Here is an 18,692-nt window from a genome sequence, read left to right on the forward strand (position 1 = left end):
CAGTCTAACATGGACTGGGCAGGAGATCTTGGGGAGGCCAATGGCCTGGACACCTCTCCAGACACTGGATTTGTCTCTCCTCTTACCGTGGCTTCGGAGGAGGGGGCGACTTATAGTGTGGTGCTGATGAGGGCTGCCAAGGCTTTGGGCCTTGAGCTCCCCGTCGCGGCCGTGAGGACTAACCTCCTCACTGAGGTCCTTAAGCCGCAGTCATGAGCCTCTGCTGCCGTTTAATGAGGCCTTGACGGACGTTCTTTTGGGCACTTGGTCCAGGCCCGCTACAGGTTCGCCTGTAGATAGGAACGTGGCCAGACGCCACCGCCCGGCTCCGGGCGACCCCAGTTTCCTGTCCACCCACCCCACCCCTGAGAGTCTGGTTATCCAGGCCTCTAACTCCCAGACCGCATTCCCGACGGCTCGCCCCGATCGGGAATCCAAGAGGTACGAGGCCTATGGCAAGAAAGTGTTCTCGCCCCTTAGCTGTGGACTGCGGTCTTCCAACACCGCATGCCTCTTGGGCCGTTACACCCACTCTCTGTGGGAAACAGTTGCGGAAGTGCTGCCAGAGTGCCCGTTGGAGGTGCGGGCCAAACTCGGCCAAGCCCTAGTGGAGGGCCGGGATGCGGCGAAATATTCTATCAGGTGCGGACTGGATATGACTGACTCGCTGGGTAGAGCGATGGCTACTACGGTGGCGATACGACGCCACGCCTGGCTGAGATCCGCCAACTTCTCGGCAGACGTCCAGAATACCCTCATGGACATGCCGTTTGATGGCCGTCGCCTCTTTGGCGACAAGGCAGGCCATGCGCTTGAGCGCTTTAAGGACTCCAGGGCTACGGCCAAGTCCTTGGGCCTCTCGGCCCCGCGCAAGCAAATGGGTGCCGTTCGCTCATTTCGTGGCCAAGGAAGGGGCGTCCCCACACGTGCCGCAAGCCACTCGCCGCAAACTGTCGTCCAGCGCGGCGGCGGCCGTGGTAACCGCCGTGGAGGCAGTCGGGGAACCAAGCGGAGCCAGTCCACACCTGCCCCCGCAGCATCCGCCTCAAAACCCTCCTAGTCCGTGCTTTTCGGCCCATGTGACGCCAGTGGGAGGCAGGGTCCGCCATCACCTTTCTCACTGGCGCACAGTCACTTCGGACAGGTGGGTGCTGCAGATCGTCCGAAGGGGCACTCCCTCCCCTTCGAGACGACCCCTCAAGCCATGCCACCGCAACACCACCGTGTATCGGGGGATCATTTGCGGCTCCTGCAGGAGGAAGTTTCGGCCCTCTTGGCCAAGGGGGCCATCGAGCGCGTTCCTGGGCCAGAAGTAGGTCGTGGTTGCTACTCCCACTACTTTCTGGTACCCAAGAAGGGCAAAGGGGGCCTACGCCCTATCTTGGATCTGAGGAACGTCAACGGCTTCCTCCGGAAGGAGAAGTTCAAAATGCTGACACTGGCTCAGGTCTTGGCTGCCCTAGACCCAGGAGACTGGATGGTAGCGTTGGACTTGCAGGACGCATACTTCCACATCCCCGTCCTGCCGGCCCACCGGCGTTACCTGCAGTTCACGGTAGGCCACGAGCACTTTCAGTTTACCGTGCTCTCCTTTGACCTTACCAGCGCCCCACGGGTGTTCACGAAGTTGATGGCGGTGGTCGCAGCTCATCTGCGCAGGTTAGGGGTGTCAGTCTTCCCCTACCTTGACGACTGGTTGTTGAAGGCGTGCTCGCCCCAGACAGTCGTCAGCCACCTCCAGACTACGGCGGATCTCCTGCACCTGCTAGGATTTTCCATCAATGTGCCGAAGTCACACCTGTGCCCCTCTCAGAAGCTCCTTTTCATCGGAGCGGTTCTCGACTCGGCGCAGTTTCGGGTTTACCCGCCCGAACAGCGGGTCCGGGATATACAGGCTCTGATTCTGGTCTTCCAGCCGTTATCCCGGGTTTCGGTCAGGTTGACGCTGCGGCTTCTGGGGCTGATGGCCTCCTGCATCCTTCTGGTTTATCACGCACGGTGGCGGATGCGGGCTCTGCATTGGGACCTGAAGTTTCAGTGGGCCCAGCACCGGGGCAACCTGTCCGACCATGTCCTGATCTCGGAGGGCACTGCGAGACAGCTGCAGTGGTGGCTCACGGACCGCGATTGGGTCAACGGCATATCCCTCTCCCTTCCCCAACCGGAGCACGTAGTTGTGATGGACGCGTCCCTCCAGGACTGGGGAGGCCACTTGGGAGAGGCGGAGATCAGAGGACTCTGGTCTCCGGCGGAGTCCCGGCTCCATATCAACCTGTTGGAGCTGCGGGCGATTCGTCTGGCACTGAAAGCATTCCTCCCGTCTGTCCGAGGGAGTGCAGTGCAGGTGTTCACCGACAACACCACCGCCATGTGGTACTGCAACAAGCAAGGCGGAGTGGGGTCGTGGACCCTTTGCCAGGAGGCTCTGCGTCTCTGGCAATGGCTGGAACATCAGGGCGTGACTCTGGTGGTTCAACACCTGGCCGGTTCTCTGAACGCCAGGGCGGACGAACTCAGCCGTCGGTGCTCGATGGATCACGAATGGCGTCTGAACTCGGACGTGGCGCAAGGCCTCTTTCTGCAATGGGGAGAGCCTTGGTTAGATCTATTCGCCACCGAAGAGAACGCGCAATGTCATCAATTCTGCGCGTTGGAATTTCCAAGGCGGCACTCGCTCGGAGACGCTTTTCGTCGCGAGTGGAGCTGCGGTCTGTTGTACGCCTTTCCGCCTATACCACTTCTACCCAGAGTGCTGAAGAAGATCAAGCGCGACCGGGCACAAGTCATCCTTGTGGCTCCGGACTGGGCTCGAATGTACTGGTATCCCGAGCTACTCAGCATGTCAGTCGATCCCCCGATTCGTCTGCCTCTTCAGGAGGACCTTCTGTCGCAGCAGCAGGGGACGGTCCTCCACCCGAACCTGTCCAGTCTCCACCTCCATGCTTGGAGATTGAGCGGCGACAGTTGAGGCCATTTGACTTGCCTCCTGAAGTTTGCAACATCATTCTGGCAGCCAGGCGTCCCTCCACAAAAACGGTATACGCCTGCAGGTGGAACAGATTTGTGGCATGGTGCACAGCAAAGGCTGTGGATCCCCTCAATGCCCCCCTCTCTGAGGTTCTTCTCTTCCTTCTTTCTCTTGCCCAGCAGGGCTCTGCTCTGGGCACTATCAAGGGCTATCTTTCGGCTCTTTCAGCCTTTCTGAAGCTGCCCGACCAACCTTCTTTGTTCAAGTCCCCTATTGTAAACAGATTTCTGAAAGGCATCACTCATACCTTTCCTCCTGTTCCTTTCGTGATGCCTCAGTGGGACTTGAACCTGGTTCTTACCTTTCTGATGTGCGCTCCCTTTGAGCCACTTCATAACTGTCCACTTCGCCTTCTTTCTTTGAAGACTGCCTTCCTGGTAGCCATCACCCCTGCCAGGAGAGTGAGTGAGCTCCAGGCCCTCTCTTGCAAGCCCCCTTTCCTGTCAGTCCATCCGGACAAGGTTGTTTTGAGGACTAGGCCCTCCTTCTTGCCGAAGGTGGTCACGGCCTTCCACATTGGGCAGTCCATCACATTGCCCACCTTCTTTCTGCCTCCGCACCCCTCGAGAGAGGAGGAGAGGCTACACCGTCTGGACCCAAAACGTGCGCTCTCATTCTATCTGGATCGCACACGCCAGTTCCGGGTGGATGATCAACTCTTTGTCGGGTACGCGGGCGCTAAGAAAGGGAAAGCGGTGCACAAGAGGACCATCTCTCGATGGATTATCATGTGCATCCAGGCGTGTTACTCCTTGGCTAAGAAGGAACCACCTGTTGGGCTGCGGGCTCATTCCACTCGAGCCACGGCCACTACAACTGCCTTGGGCCGAGGTGTGCCCTTGCAGGACATTTGCCAGGCAGCTACGTGGGCCTTGTTGCACATGTTTGCTAGGCACTACTGCCTGGATAGTCAAGTCCGGAGGGATGGCTACTTTGGCCGCTCCGTTCTCCAGGACTTTCTGGTGTAAATATTGGTTCGCAGACCCACCACCACGGGGATGGTATTGCTGGGGTATCTATTCTAAGGTAAGGAATCTATCACTAACGTGTCTCTTTCAGATGCACAAGTTACTACTTGTGTAACGATATATCTGTAAGAGACATTAGTTAGTGATAGATTCCTTACCGACCCACCCATCCTCCCCGTTCTGCGGACCGATATCTAGGGTTAAGGTCACCCCCTTTCAGGGCCCTAGTTTCTTGGCACCAGTGTCGGTTTTTGTCATGGCTCTGCGCTTCTGGCGCGGAAAAGCTGTGGCTAAGAACTGACTTCAGCACGCGGAGGCGGCGTCTAAGTACTCCGACGACGTCATCACGACGCCGACGACGGACGCGGAGCCGCAGACGACGCCTGCCGACGCGCAAGGGTACTGCTACGCAAAACTTTCCAGATCCAGTCTGACGCCTGGGGATATTCTAAGGTAATGAATCTATCACTAACTAATGTCTCTTACAGATATATCGTTACACAAGTAGTAACTTGTGCGATTAGTGCTGCGTTACCTACTTGGTTCAGGGATTCTCTTAGTTCTTCTGTGGATTTTATAAGGGCCGACTCTTCTGTGTTCTGCCCTAAATCCGGATTGAGTGTGGTCTAGTATGTTATTTGCTTGGAGGAACGTACTGAGTTGAGTATTCATGGTTTTTTCAACCAATTTTGCTAGCAAAGGGAGACGAGAGATTGGCGGGTCATTATTAGGATCCTTGGAGTGGAGATTTTGTTTTTTAAGCAGTGGGAGAATGGACACAGTTTTCCATCTCTTGGTGAAATGTCCAGGCTCAAACATGGCATTGAATAAGGGGGTGAGTGCAGAGCCAATGAGCTCAGGAACTTGTTTAATCACGGAAGCTGGGCAGGGATCATACGGGATCACGATCTGATGGAGGCTAGGAGATTTATAGTATCACGTTTCTCCAGTGGTGAGAATTTGTCTAGAGTCGGTCGTGAATCAGTTGTACAGCTGGCCAACATAGCTGGCTCATCAGCTTCTTCTATCTGGGAGAGTCTGTAAATGGCTTCCACCTTCTGTAAAAAGAAGACAGCGATTTCCTCACATAATTCTGGACTGCTCTGTGTTTTTGGATTACAGTCCTGAAGAGTTCTTTGGTTGAGGATTTCGCCTGTTTGATTTGATCTGTGAAAAAAACCTTTTAGTATTGAACAGTAGCTTTTTGTAAAGAGTAAGGCTCTGTTTGTAGGATTCTATTCTGCATCATTATAGCCTCTCCTCCAGTTGCGTTCTAAGCGCTTACTAGCAAGTTTTTGCTTCCTCCCAGGCCCTTCATCATGCCTCCATGGGATCTTAATTTAGCTCTCACTTTTCTCACGTGTACACCGTTGAAGCGGTTATACAACTGTCCACTTCGCCTGCTTACCAGCAGGTGAAGATCATTTGACTTCATCTGTAAGTATATGGTTTGGATGCGATATACGTTTTGATAACACGGACTGAGGTGATGGTGTTGTTGGTTTCTTTTATCAGACATTAGAACATTGGAGTTCCAAGTCTTACGACTTCCGGCTGGAGGTCTTCAGTAAGATTTCTTCAGTAAAGACCCATTGATTTTAAGGGAGGGTGTTCACGTTGTGGGCACACAAGTGATGGCCTCATTTTGGTGGTGGTTGATATGTTTAGTAGTTGAACACATTTATGGTGCAGGTCACAGGATCAATTCCCTTGGGATAAGTAGACGATACCGCTTTTTGTATACTATATTTATATGTGTATTCATTTTTAGATTAATATGTGCAACGTATGGTCCTGAAGATGGTCCTATGGATTGTTTAAACCGACGGAGGACCAAAACGTCGACGCTTGACATCGTTTTGCTTATGGATGTATCATCATTTGAATCCTCAATGATTGTATTATGAAAAACACTTTTCCGAGCAATTGGTTTTTCCATGTGATCAGCAAAAGTTGTCATATACTACTGAGAATTGAGTCTGTCAATGTAGTAGTATTTTTGTTGCCATAACTTACATGTTTTGGAGAAAGAAAATAATTTATAGAATAATAAAGAACAGTTTAACTCTGTTTTTTCCTTGCTTCTGTTAAACAATTGATCACTGCGGTGGCAAACTAATAATTTAGATAATAGTGGTTAAATAATTCCTACTGGGACGTTTTGTATTTTGTTGCTTACCATCAAGGCAACGTTTCTGGTAGCCATAACAGCAGGAGGGCCATTGAACTGCAGACACTTTTGTGTACCCTGCATATACCACCATTTACACAAAGAAACTGGTTATGTAAACCCATGCTTCATGTTTCCGAAATGTTAGGACACCTTTAAATGTAAGTCAAACCATCACCTTGCCTACCTTCTCTGCTCCACCTCACCCTTTTAAAGAAGAGGAGAGACTCCATCATCTGGAACCAAAAATAACATGGTTGTTCTATCTAGATCCCACAACAGAGTTCCAGGTGGGTGATCAATTCTTGATCAGGTATGTAGATGCTAAGAAAAGGACAGTGTGCCAAAGAGGACCATCTCAGAATGGATAGTACAAGGCATAAAGATCTGCCACCCATTGGACAAAAAGAAACCCCCTGAGGGCTTGCGTGCTCATTCAACTAGAGCCAAGGCTTCGACCACTGCGCTGGCTCGTGGACTCCCTCTCCTATACATCTGTCAGGCAACAACATGAGTATATTTGCACATGTTCAACAAACACTACTGCCTGATGGCTATGTCCTTTGTGATGGACACTTCAGCCGATTTGATCTGTGTCATAGACTCACTTCCGGGGAGGTATTGCTTGGGTATCTATTCTAATGACAGGAATCTGCCGCTAGAAGTCGGTATCAGATTAACAAGTTACTTACCTTTCGGTAACACCAAACCTGGTAGAGAGTCTATCTAGCCACAGACTCCTTACCGAACTTCCCTGCTCTGCAATTAATTCATAGGGTCACACTTCTACACAACAATCTGTCCGCTTTTTTCGTGAGCATGCGTTTCGGCGTGGAAAGTCTCAAATGAAACTTTTGTCAGTATGCTGGGGTGGTGCCTTTATAGACACCCTGCACATCACTTCTGGTGAGGCTGACTCAGAGCTGAACAATGCCACCTAGAAGCATGCAGGGGTACTGTTAGAAAATATCCACATCCAGTCTGACACCTGAGGATTATCCTAAAGTAAGGAATATGCTGCTAAGTAGAGTCTCTACCAGATAAGGCAGTACTGAAGGTGAGTAACTTGTTCTTTGGGTCAGTGGTGTGCTGCAAGATATTAGATTTCTTCTTTCACATAAACACTTTGGAGGTGAGGGCAATTTTTCAAGCTGTGAAAGCATTTTATCCAGTGGGGAAATCCATGAAGAAATCCATGGTGCAATTGATCTGCATAGACAACACCATAGCTCTCTTCTGTGATCCCTCTTTAAAGTAAGTAAGCAAGGAGCACTAAATACCTGCCTTTGAGCCAGCTGGATGTGGCTCTTTATGAATTGCTTATTTAACTGTCTTATGTTGGACTACATTCCTGCATACACTCCTATGATTTTGAGGGTTCATCGTAAAATCTGGGATAGCCCAGGATGCCCGGTCAGCCGAGAGGCCTTCGCTTGTTCTCAAAGTTTAGTTTTTGGACCTGCTTCAAAAGACCCTAAATATGCTTCCCCAATTGAAAGATCTCCGTACCATAGAGAGATTGAACTGCGGCATCCCTCACCACCTTGACTCAGCTCAGGCACATGGTTCTGAGACGCTAACATTCACATCCACCCAGCTGCCACAAAGCCGCTCCTAAGCGGCCCCATGGCCCCTTCACCTGCCGGTCTTGCAGCTTCTCCTGCATCTAGGATGCCGAGACACCCTCCACTACAGAACCCAACCAGCTCCGATGCATCCTGCTCAACACCCGCTCCGCACGCAAACACGCCGTCGAGCTCTGGGACCTGCTCGACACCACATCACCGGAAATCGCCTTCTTGACCGAGATCTGGATGAACGAAATCTCCGCCCCAGACATCGCAGTAGCCATCCCCAACGGATACAAGATCATCTGCAGGGACGGCACCAACGGCATCGGCGGGGGAATCGCCATCATCCACAAAGACACCATCAGGATCTCCACCACCATCACCAACACCCTCAACGCCGCAGAACACATGCACTTCCAGCCTCAATCCACGCTCAGACCCCCCCAACCTCACCACCACCGCCCCTCCATTACCCACCGACCACAAGCACCTCACTGTATGGACCAGCACTACCACCGAGGATACCAGCAAGACTATGAACTCCATCCAATCAGGCGCCCCATCTGACCCTCTTCCCCACCACGTCATCAACAATGCCGACAGCTGCATCGCACCCCACCTATGCAACATCATCAACCTCTCCTTCAAGACCGCAACCTTCCCTGAGAGCTGGAAACACGCAGAGATCAACGCCCTACTGAAGAAACCCAAGGCGGACCCGAGCGACCTTAAGAATTTCCGGCCCATCTCCCTTCTTCAGTTCCCTGCTAAGGTCATCGAAAAGATCGTCAACACCCAGCTCACCTGCTACCTAGAAGACAACAACATCCTCGACCCTTCCCAGTCAGGCTTCCGCAAGAACCACAGCGCCGAGACCGCCCTCATCGCCGCCACGGACGACATCAGACTCATGCTCGATAATGGGGAGACAGCAGCCCTCATCCTCCTTGACCTCTCCACTGCCTTCGACACCGTATGCCACCACACTCTGCGTACACACCTCTTCAATGCAGGGATTCGTGACAAGGCCCTGTACTGGATCACCTCCTTCCTCTCTGACAGAACCCAAAGAGTCCGCCTCCCCCGTTCCACTCCGGAGTCACGAAGACGATCTGCGGTGTCCCTCAAGGATCATCCCTCAGCCCTACGCTCTTCAACATCTACATGGCCCCGCTCGCACGCATCGCCAGGCTCCACGACCTCAACATTATCTCCTTCGCCGACGATAACCAACTGATCCTCTCCCTCACCAACGAACCCCGCACCGCCAAAGCCAACCTCCACCACGGCATGAAGGCTGTCGCCGACTGGATGGAAGAAAGCCGGCTCAAGCTCAACACAGACAAGACAGAGATCCTAATTCTCGGACCCAACCCTTCAGCCTGGGACGACTCATGGTGGCCCACCTCCCTGGGCATCGCCCCTACACCAACCAACCACGCACGCAATCTGGGAGTCATCCTCAACTCGAAACTCTCCATGGCCAACCAGATACACGCCATCTCCTCAACCTGCTTCTACACCCTCCGCAAGATCTACAAATGGATCCCGACCGACACACGAAAGTCCGTCACACACGCCCTCATCAGCAGTAGACTCGACTACGGCAATGCCTTCTACGCCGGAGCCCCGGCCAAACTCATCAGCAGACTTCAAAGAATCCAGACGCCTCCGCCCACCTGATCACCTACGCCCCCACCGAGACCACATCACCCCACCTGAGAAACCTGCACTGGCTTCCCATCGACAGAAGAATCACCTTCAAGCTCCGCACCCATGCACACAAGGCACTCAACAACACCGGCCCGGCCTTCCTATACAACCGACTATCATTCTACGCACCTAACAGAAGACTCCGCTCCGCCGACCTCTCCCTGGCCGCCGTCCCACGCATCCACAGAACCACTGCCGGAGGCAGATCCTTCTTCTACCGCACCGCCAAGACTTGGAACTCCCTCCCCCTCCACCTTCGGCGGCAGACAGAGGACCCTCAGACCTTCAGGAGACCTCTAGGTGCAGCCCCCCCTCTCCCCCCCCCTCAGCGCCTTGGGACCCTCACGGGTATGTAGCGCGCTTTATAAATGCCTGATTGATTGATTTGACATCTAGAATCTTAGAGGTACTTGAGGCTGTCAGGAAATCATCCACTAGGACTCTGTACAAGAAGTGGCTGAGATGCTCCCACTAGGGACTTTCGAAAAACATTAACCCATTCACCTACTCAGTGAATAAAGTAATGTCCTGTTTTTGGCACCTGGCTGAAACAAGGGTGTAGGTGTAGGGGAAATTACTTTGCAGCCCTACCATAACAGTGCTTAGGAGACCATCTCCATGGCCATTGTAGTTGTCAGAAAACATCCTATAGGCCTAATGCATCTTTTTTTCCCTCAGTTAGATATTATATTACCTCCTGGAACCTGAAGTCATCCCTAACCATGTTGATTCACAAACATTTTGGGCCGCTCGGATAACTTCTCTGTTGGTGGCCATGACATCGTCCAAGCAAGCCTTTTGTGCCTCAAACCCTTCAATAATTTTCCGTAGCAAAAACATGAGTTTGAGGACTCACTCCACCTTTGTTCTGAAAGCTCGGTCAGAGTTCCCGCTGAACAATAAAATGATGTTCATATCCTCATACGTCCTTGACTGAGGGGATATTGCACAATCTGGACATCATATGTGCCCTGCTTTCATCTTGGTCTTGATAGTTGAGATAGTTGGTTGTCACAACACCAGCATAGCATCTACTATGTCTACCACTGTCAAATGGATGACAGAATGTATCACTCATTGCCCGAAGCTGCCCTGTTGTCCTACTGTTCTCATTCTCAGTTACTGGGAAGAATCAGGATATAAGATTTGTAAAAAAAAGTACTTTGATGATGATTCTTTTACACTGTAAATATTTTTTTGTTATTAGCGCTCTTCTATTAACCCCTCATCAACTGCCAAATAACACACAGATCAGATCCCTAATTTCAAGAAGGGCACGTGTATATACTCAAGTACGGGGCATGCAGTGAATGACACATACATATGTGTGTGGCACCATTGCACTAAAGCTGTCAATTAACAGCTAGTTAAAGAGTTAAGAGTTTCTGGTACCACCACAAATTGACAGAGTACCCATAGTTTGATAATGGGAAATATCCTACCAACTAAAACTAACCAAGTAGGTGACTTTATCCTTCTCCATTTTTTATTTAGTTTTCCACCTAAGACCTTTCAACAAATTTCCTTTCTTATTTGTCTGACCATGTCTTTTTTCTTATTTTTTTCTTCAGCGGGGGAAAGCAAGGAGGAAGATAGCAGTGTGATCCACTATGACACTGAAGCCATTTCAAGACTACTTGACAGGAACCAGGATGCCACTGAGGATACAGATGTGCAGAACATGAATGAATACCTGAGCTCCTTCAAAGTTGCACAGTATATGGTGCGAGAGGAGGATAAGGTAAGAGGGGAAAGACTTGTTTGCATGCTTCTAATTTTCCTCCAGGACAGTTTTTTTCTAGTGACGTACATTAGCACATAGTTAGTTCTAAGGTTCTGTGTTTGTATGAGAACTGTTGTATCTGCAAACTTACAATGGTGCTTTCCTTGAGATACATGTGGGCGCTCTAACAATACTTATGTTTTGGTCATTTGTTGAACAAAAAGGAATACTGTCCGAAAATATGTTCTTTATTCACGGTGTCATCTTAAGTATGATCTAAAAGAGCAGTGGCATTAAGTACTTTGATTCTTTGCTATAATCAGAATGATCATGGGAGAGGTGTGGCGCCGCGGCCAGGGCGACTGATGCTGGACGCTGGGGATCACGGTTTAATCCCCGGCTCCGGCGGCAGGCAGGGGTCTGCCCAGCACCATGTGACTCTTGGCAATAGCTCGCTTAATCTTCCCAACGGACCCCAGTGCAGATAGACCCCTTTAGGGGTGATTTGTGTGCTATACAAGTACTGGATTTATTTATTTATTTATTTATTTTATCATAGATTATGTTGCTACCAGTGTCAATAGATGGGTTAATAACATTTCTCTAAGACTGTGATATCTAGGTACAGAAACTTGTCAACATCTCATTCTCCCACCTAATGAAAATGTCAGACCAGCTTGATATGCGGTCAGTTAGGGGCCCTAGGCCTCCCCTGCCGACGGTTCTGGCCCCGGCACTAGAGGGCCCCCCTAGATCACGAGCTGACCTCAGTCGTTCTTGTGACACCTTAACTGGCGCTGACTCCAATGGCTCCGCTGCCGACGCCACCTGGTCCCCCAGGCGGTCTCGACCCCGGCTTCCAACCTGACGTGGACACGGAGCCGGACCAGCGTCGGCCGATGCCGGATTCGGCGCCGATGGGTACTTTTGCCCCTGTGCTCCAACCTTGCCATTTTCACCAAACTGGCAGCCAGAGGAGGGTGAAGAAGACTAGGAGGGGTTCGGGAACCCTTGTCAGACCAGTTGAATTACGAAAAGGACTGAAGAGTGGACCTGGGGGATGCCAGTTGTCTGGATACCTCTTCAGACCTTGGCATGGTGTCTCCTCTTACTGTGACTACGGAGGAGGGTGCGTCTTACGCAGTGGTGTTGCGATGCGGCTGAAGTTTTCAACCTCGAGCTTCCTTTGGTGGCAGTCAGGACTAACCTCCTGACAGAGGTGCTTCAGCCGGCAGCGAGTTCTCCGGAGCCCCTGCTGCCGTTCAGTGAAGCCCTGACCGACATCCTTTTAGGCACTTGGTCCAGGCCCAACACGGGGGCTCCCGTGGATAGGATGGTTGCCCGGCACCACCGCCCAGCCCCGGGCGACCCCCCTTTCCTCTCCCAACATCCCACTCCTGAGAGCTTGGTGGTCCAAGCTTCTACTTTCAAGTCCACCACCAGATAGGGAATCCAAGAAGCTGGATCATCTTAGGAAGAAGGTTTTCTATTCTCCCAGCTTGGGACTGCGGTTGGTAAACATTGCATGTCTATTGGGCCGTTGTTCTCTCTCTGTGTGGGATACAGTTGTGCAAGTGCTGCCTCAGTGTCTGGAGGAGGCCCGACCCATGCTCTCCAGACCATTGCTGCAGGGAGAGATGCAGCAAAGTTTACCATCCTCTGTGGGCTGGATACCGCTGACTCTCTAGGCAGGACGATTTCCACGTCGGTAGCCCTTCGTCGCACGGTGGGATGAGATCGACTGGCTTTTCTGAGGATGTCTAGGTCGCTCTTCTGGACATGCCTTTGACGGGTATCGCCTTTTTGGCGACAAAGCAGACCACACTCTAGAGCGTTTCAAGGACTCATGGGATACGGCCAAGTCTTTGGGCCACTCCACTCCCCCTGCGCAGTCTGCTTTTCGGCCCTTTCATGGCTATGGAAGGGGAGCCACACTACGTCCCGCCCAGAGCCACAGGCTGGTGCAAGCTGCACAACCTTCACGCTGCAGAGGATGAGGGAACCAACGCTGTGGTTCTGGGGCCAGCGGCAATTCTGTGCGTTGGAATTTTCAAGGTGGCAAACTCTTGGAGGGCTTTCCTCACCTTCAACAACCAAGCATCATCTCCCTTGGGGTGGAGGACCCATCTCCCTGCAGCTTCAGGCACTGCTGATTCCTCCCGGAGCCTCTCAGTACAAGGGCTCCGGGAAGAAATCAAGCTACACAGATTTCGAAGAGGCGTTGCTCCAGCTTGCCCCAGTCCATGCACGTTTTCTTCCTGCTAGGGTGTTACAGACACAGATTGATGTTTCCTAGAACCATTCGCTGGCTTTATTCCAACAGAACCGCTCTGGTTCACCTCTACAAGTCAACTTGGATACTGCGTTAAGCACATCTTTGGCTTCTACTGTGACACCAGCAGCTTGAGCCTAGACTGTGATAATGCCTTCCTCAACTTTGAAGCTTTAAGAGCAAATTGTGTCAGCTAAAACACTATTATGTTTTCCCAAGCTTTAATGCCAAAAGTGTGTGCTTTGTTGCTGGCATCAGTTCTCTATCAAGCTTTGCTAAAGTCTGCCCTGGCACCCGTAACAGATATTCAACAGCTGCCAGAAACAGCCATCTAAGTTCCTAAAGTACCCGAAATATCAAAATAGGAATCACTTTCATTGATTGGCCTATTTACAAAGAATTGCAATTTGAAAATGGGACATACTCTGGCAATAAACATTTAACCTATTGAGCTGGAAGTACCTCTACAAATGAAGAGTAGCAATATAAGCTCAGACTATGTGCAAAATGCTGCAAAAAGCACAGCCTTAGTAGCAGAGCCTCTTCAAGGGGAGCAACTAAAGCTTTTGCCAATGAGAAGAAACTGCACTGAGCTCCAACTGCCCCAGAATCCACCTTTGATCTGACTTGTACTGCAGGTTGTGTGAAAGGAGATCTCTAGACGTCTGCTCAAATTAATCATATTTTCAAGATTTTACATTGTTACCTTGGTTTTTAATTTTAAGGTAGTAACAGTGGACTAATCTACTGCAATCCCAGATGTGAGCATTAAAGTGAGGAGTAAACTAGTAGCAGAAGATATTCAAAAGGGTGCTGCGGCAAACCAGCATCTTGCCAGCATAGGATGCACAATCAGTTGGAGAAAGAGAACCCCACCTGAGGAGTGTGTGAATTTGGTCTTGAGCGCACCATTAAAATAACCGTAAATATATACAAATCACAAAGTTAACAATCCTATTATATTGCCCAGCGTAAAAGACAGAATCCATAAATCAATTGTTAACAATGTTGTACTTGTTCCAATAACATAATTCATACAAAAGTTGTTGGGTACAATCTGTAATAGTTACAACAAAAGCTGCATGTGATATTACAAATTTGTGGCCTTATGAGATTTTTCTTGATTTGTTAGAGGTTTCTGTGTTTCAGCCTTCTTAAGCAGCCTTTAAGGCACCATTGATGACAGTAAACATCGATGCACATTTTTCGATGTCTATGACACCCTCATCTCCAGTGGCCCAGACTATTTTGTTGACAAAGCAACTATGCTATTGATAACACATAGATGAATACTCAACCATCAACTCCAGAGTCCTTGCTGAAGACTAGAAAAGGAGTACCTTTGAATTTCCTCCAAAATCTGACTTTTACCAAAGAATGCTTCCCCCAGGAAAGTCTGTCCAGCCAAGATCATAGTCAATGAGCAGGAATCCCAGGATCTAAGTCCATTATTGGGTACAAGCACTATTTGGTTAAGGATTAAGTGCCAATAATAACGCAGAAGCAGGTCAGAATCAAGGTCATGGTGACAATGGTATTCCTTGGGATGGAGACGGCCTTCACCCCTAATACCATTTTTTTGGTTAACCTTTTTATTAAGTTTTCAAGTTCAGACAGAGTATACAGAGACGTCATCAATAACGATTATTCAACCATTAGTTACATTGTATTGCGAGCGTGTGATGCGATTAGGTAGTATAGGTGTTTGGATCTGTAGTCTCCAGCATTTGTAACACATGCTTTCAAGCGTGCCTTGGAGCGATAGGTCCGTGAACCTCGCTGGTGCTTCTCTGCTGCTGGTTTGGATTGTCTTAAAGTGTTATGTTAAATGAACCAACAGACAATGTAACTTGGGAGATAGAACTAGGGATGGGATATAGAGCTTGTGCCTGCACATTGTTTTCTGTGACTTGGTTGCCACCAGGTTTTGCTTTCTTACTGTGGCTCTGGCGGGTGTTATGAAGGGGGAAGGGGGAGGGAGCGGGCTCTCCGAAGGAGGCCGGGTGTGTGGTTTGAGGTGTTGTATGGCATGACGCCGTGAGGGTGGCTGCCGGAGATTTCGTAGGTGTTGTGTTTACCTGTTTAAAGCTGTGGAGGAGCATTGCCCATTCCATGGATATAGGGTGGTGACGTATTCCTCATACCTCTCCTAACCTTATCGCCTCTTCTTCTTCCGCTACACATTTGATGAATGCCCCCATCCATGCCTCTATCGGAGGACCTGTGGGTGAGCACCTATGTAATGTAATGCCTGTTTTTGCTAGGAGTAGGCTAACACAGCAAATCTAGTTTCTTTGTCTGACATTTGAATATGGCTAGAGCGCAAGCCTCCTATGTGTCTAGGCCTGCCAAGCCGATGGTTGTTTGTATTATGGTGTGTAGTTTTGCCCAGTATGTTCGCAATGCGGAGCATGTCCAGAGCATATGCACGAATGTGGCGCTGGGCAGGTGGCATCTTAGACATTCAAATTGTGTTCCAAGATAAAATCGCTTGAGCCGCTGGTGTGAGATACCTCTGGTGTAGTATGTTAAACTAGATGTTTTTTATTCATCCCCAATACCATGATCAGAAGGATATGGGTGGGGAAATGAGTATTCACATTTTGATTGATAGGATGCCCAGTATTACTAAGAACCACAGTATCAAAGTCCACCTATGCGGCACATCTCAGATCATCTGATTACCAATGTGCGCCATACCGTGGGCCATTATTATGCTAGATGCGTGGGTCCGATACAACCACTATTATCTGAGTAGCTGCAACCTTCACCAACTCCGCCTCCACCTCTGTGTTGCACCAACATCGCTAGGCCGAGGCAGATATTACTGAAGAAGAGGATAAGGTGATTGAAATGGAGGTGGGTGGGAGCAAGGAACGGGATGATTGCCTGACATTATCTAGGAATCCTACTCAATCTCCTATTGTTTCTCCACCAGATGGCATTGCTCAATCCCTCTCCGTGGAAGAGAGGGCTTTCTAAACAGTTTGAGTTACAGTGGTTCACAACCACTGCAGACTGTAGGATTTTAAACAGACTACAAAGAAACTACTGAAATACTGCAAACAGTAGATCATATCCGGCAAGCATGCGTTAAAATAATGCAGTCACCACTGGCATCAGTTCCCGCATTGGTACTGTACCTTGCAAAACATATGGAGTCTCAGATCTGCATCACTAGACACCCAAGAGCATCTCTCAGTTGTTGAGCAAACCTGCCCCAGGGAGGTTGATAATACATGCTTATGTAGTACTCAATCTCTGTATAGGGGGGCTGAAACCACTTTTGAAACCACTTTTGGAAAAAATGTCTCCAGATTGTTAACCATTTTTCATCAAAGCGGCTAATTCACTTGCAGTCTTCATCAGATGCTATGATAGGCAAATATTGTCAGACGTAGCACCATTCTCAGATTTAATTCCAGAGAACAAGAAAGATACAAGAGCTATCCTGAAGAATGGTGAACAAACATGTGCAGCAATGATAGACACTCACTGGACATAACGATAACAGGATTTAGACATTTAGAAGATGCATTTGTCCTTGGACAGCAGGCACGTCTCAGGTGCGCTTCTTCAGGGCAAAACTGTCCACTGGACAAGCCCTTTGACAACCATGCCTTATATGGCTGCCAAGTTGACGAGGTTTTCCAGGGCATCAGGGTAAATCCAGACTCAGGAAGGTCTGTAGCAGTACTGTAGGCAAACACCTTTTTTATGTGTCTGGTATAGGTGTCCAGGCATATACTCCTGTAATGATGCTTTTCAGCTCCAGCACTCTCCACACCAAGAGAACGAATACCACAGCGCTGTCCCTTGATTCAATATATTGATTACTATCCTTCCTTTCCGCCCTTCATTGGAGGTTAGATGTGTACTTTGATTGAGTAAAAAAGGAAAATATATTGTCCCGCATCTGGGAATTTTGTAAGGATGTGAAACTGGGGAAGATACTGCCATATGAGTCTTATTATGACAGGTAAGGAACTTTTCCTTTCGGCTGAAGCCTTCTTCAGGACTTGAGGTAGCCCCTCTGCTTTCACAGATTGTGATTTGTCCAGCTTGTAAAATACTGCTCTTGAAATGTACCTGCACATTTTTCTGATAGCTGGAAGAGATTGAACGCGAGATCATCAAGCAGGAGGAAACGGTGGATCCTGATTATTGGGAGAAGCTTCTCCGACACCACTATGAACAGCAACAGGAGGACCTTGCTCGAAACCTGGGGAAAGGAAAACGGGTACGGAAACAGGTCAACTACAACGATGCTGCACAAGAGGACCAAGGTCAGCAACCGTCGCCTCTCGATGTAGCGCATTCTGCCTGTAGGACTGCTCTTTCTGAGCAAGCGGTCAGGGTGAAGTGGTGTGGGGAGGGGGGAGGGGAGGGAGAGGGTGTTATACCTGCAACTGGCAAGCATATCGCAGATTGCATCTTGTTCTCCTGCACATTGTCATCTTTTTGGGCAGTTCAATGTGTATTCTGAAGATTTATAAACTAGATGGTTATTCTCAACATTATAACTGTGTGTAATGCAAATTAAATCACAAGGAAGGCTATCTAAGGTCAAATATTGTGAATATCAGAGCATAACACATCACTACATTTTGAAGATACAAGTTTAAACGTGAAACAGCAGAAAGAAAATGGAAGAATTTATTTTTTTTCTGCAGAAAAGAATCAAAAGCCATATTCATCCAAGTGAACCCTCACTCATCTTTAAGGACCTAGGCATTAGGTCCACAGAAAGCTCTTCTGCGCCTTGTCAGGGTTACGAAGTGCTGTATAAATGCAATCACAAAACATATGCTGCATCAGCTGCATACACAGACTGTTCAGCTGACATCTAGAACTAGGTTATTCCAAGCCTGAGGAAGCCTCATTGAAAAAAACAAGTATAAATTCCTCAGTAAAAAAAAAAGACTGTTTCCGGACTGCAGGAAGTAATAAGTGGTGCTTGGGAGTTCTAAACAATCCTGATAAAGACAAGTCTAGGTCCCAAAGTGCATTATAAGTAAGGGCTTTATATTTCAGTGATCACTATGTTTTATACATAAATACACACAGACAACAATGTGTTTTCCTTTTCTTCTTTTGAGTAGCTCTCCCCTACTCCAACTCATACCTGTGCAGTCTGGCCTCATGAGGAGTCCAAAAGGGTGGGATTTCCTTAAATAACTCCCAATGTGCATGTGGTTGGACTATAATGGTTATATTTTCCAATGAGTGCATTGTTGTATCATATAT

At 49.2% G+C, this 18,692-nt stretch overlaps 1 protein-coding gene across 3 annotated transcripts in view; it reads left to right on the forward strand.

Annotated features, from left to right (window-relative positions):
• Window positions 1–18,692, forward strand: part of CHD3 (chromodomain helicase DNA binding protein 3) — an 813,321-nt gene that overhangs the window by 527,567 nt on the left and 267,062 nt on the right. For all 3 annotated transcript variants that reach the window (XM_086946072.1, XM_086946074.1, XM_086946073.1), the window contains exons 24-25: window positions 11,022–11,191; window positions 17,554–17,731. In XM_086946072.1, coding sequence (XP_086802198.1) covers window positions 11,022–11,191; window positions 17,554–17,731 — 348 coding nt within the window. The remainder of the gene's footprint in view (window positions 1–11,021; window positions 11,192–17,553; window positions 17,732–18,692) is intronic.

Source organism: Lissotriton vulgaris, chromosome 12, assembly GCF_964263255.1.
Source record: "Lissotriton vulgaris chromosome 12, aLisVul1.2, whole genome shotgun sequence".
NCBI classification, from domain to species: Eukaryota; Metazoa; Chordata; class Amphibia; order Caudata; family Salamandridae; genus Lissotriton; species Lissotriton vulgaris.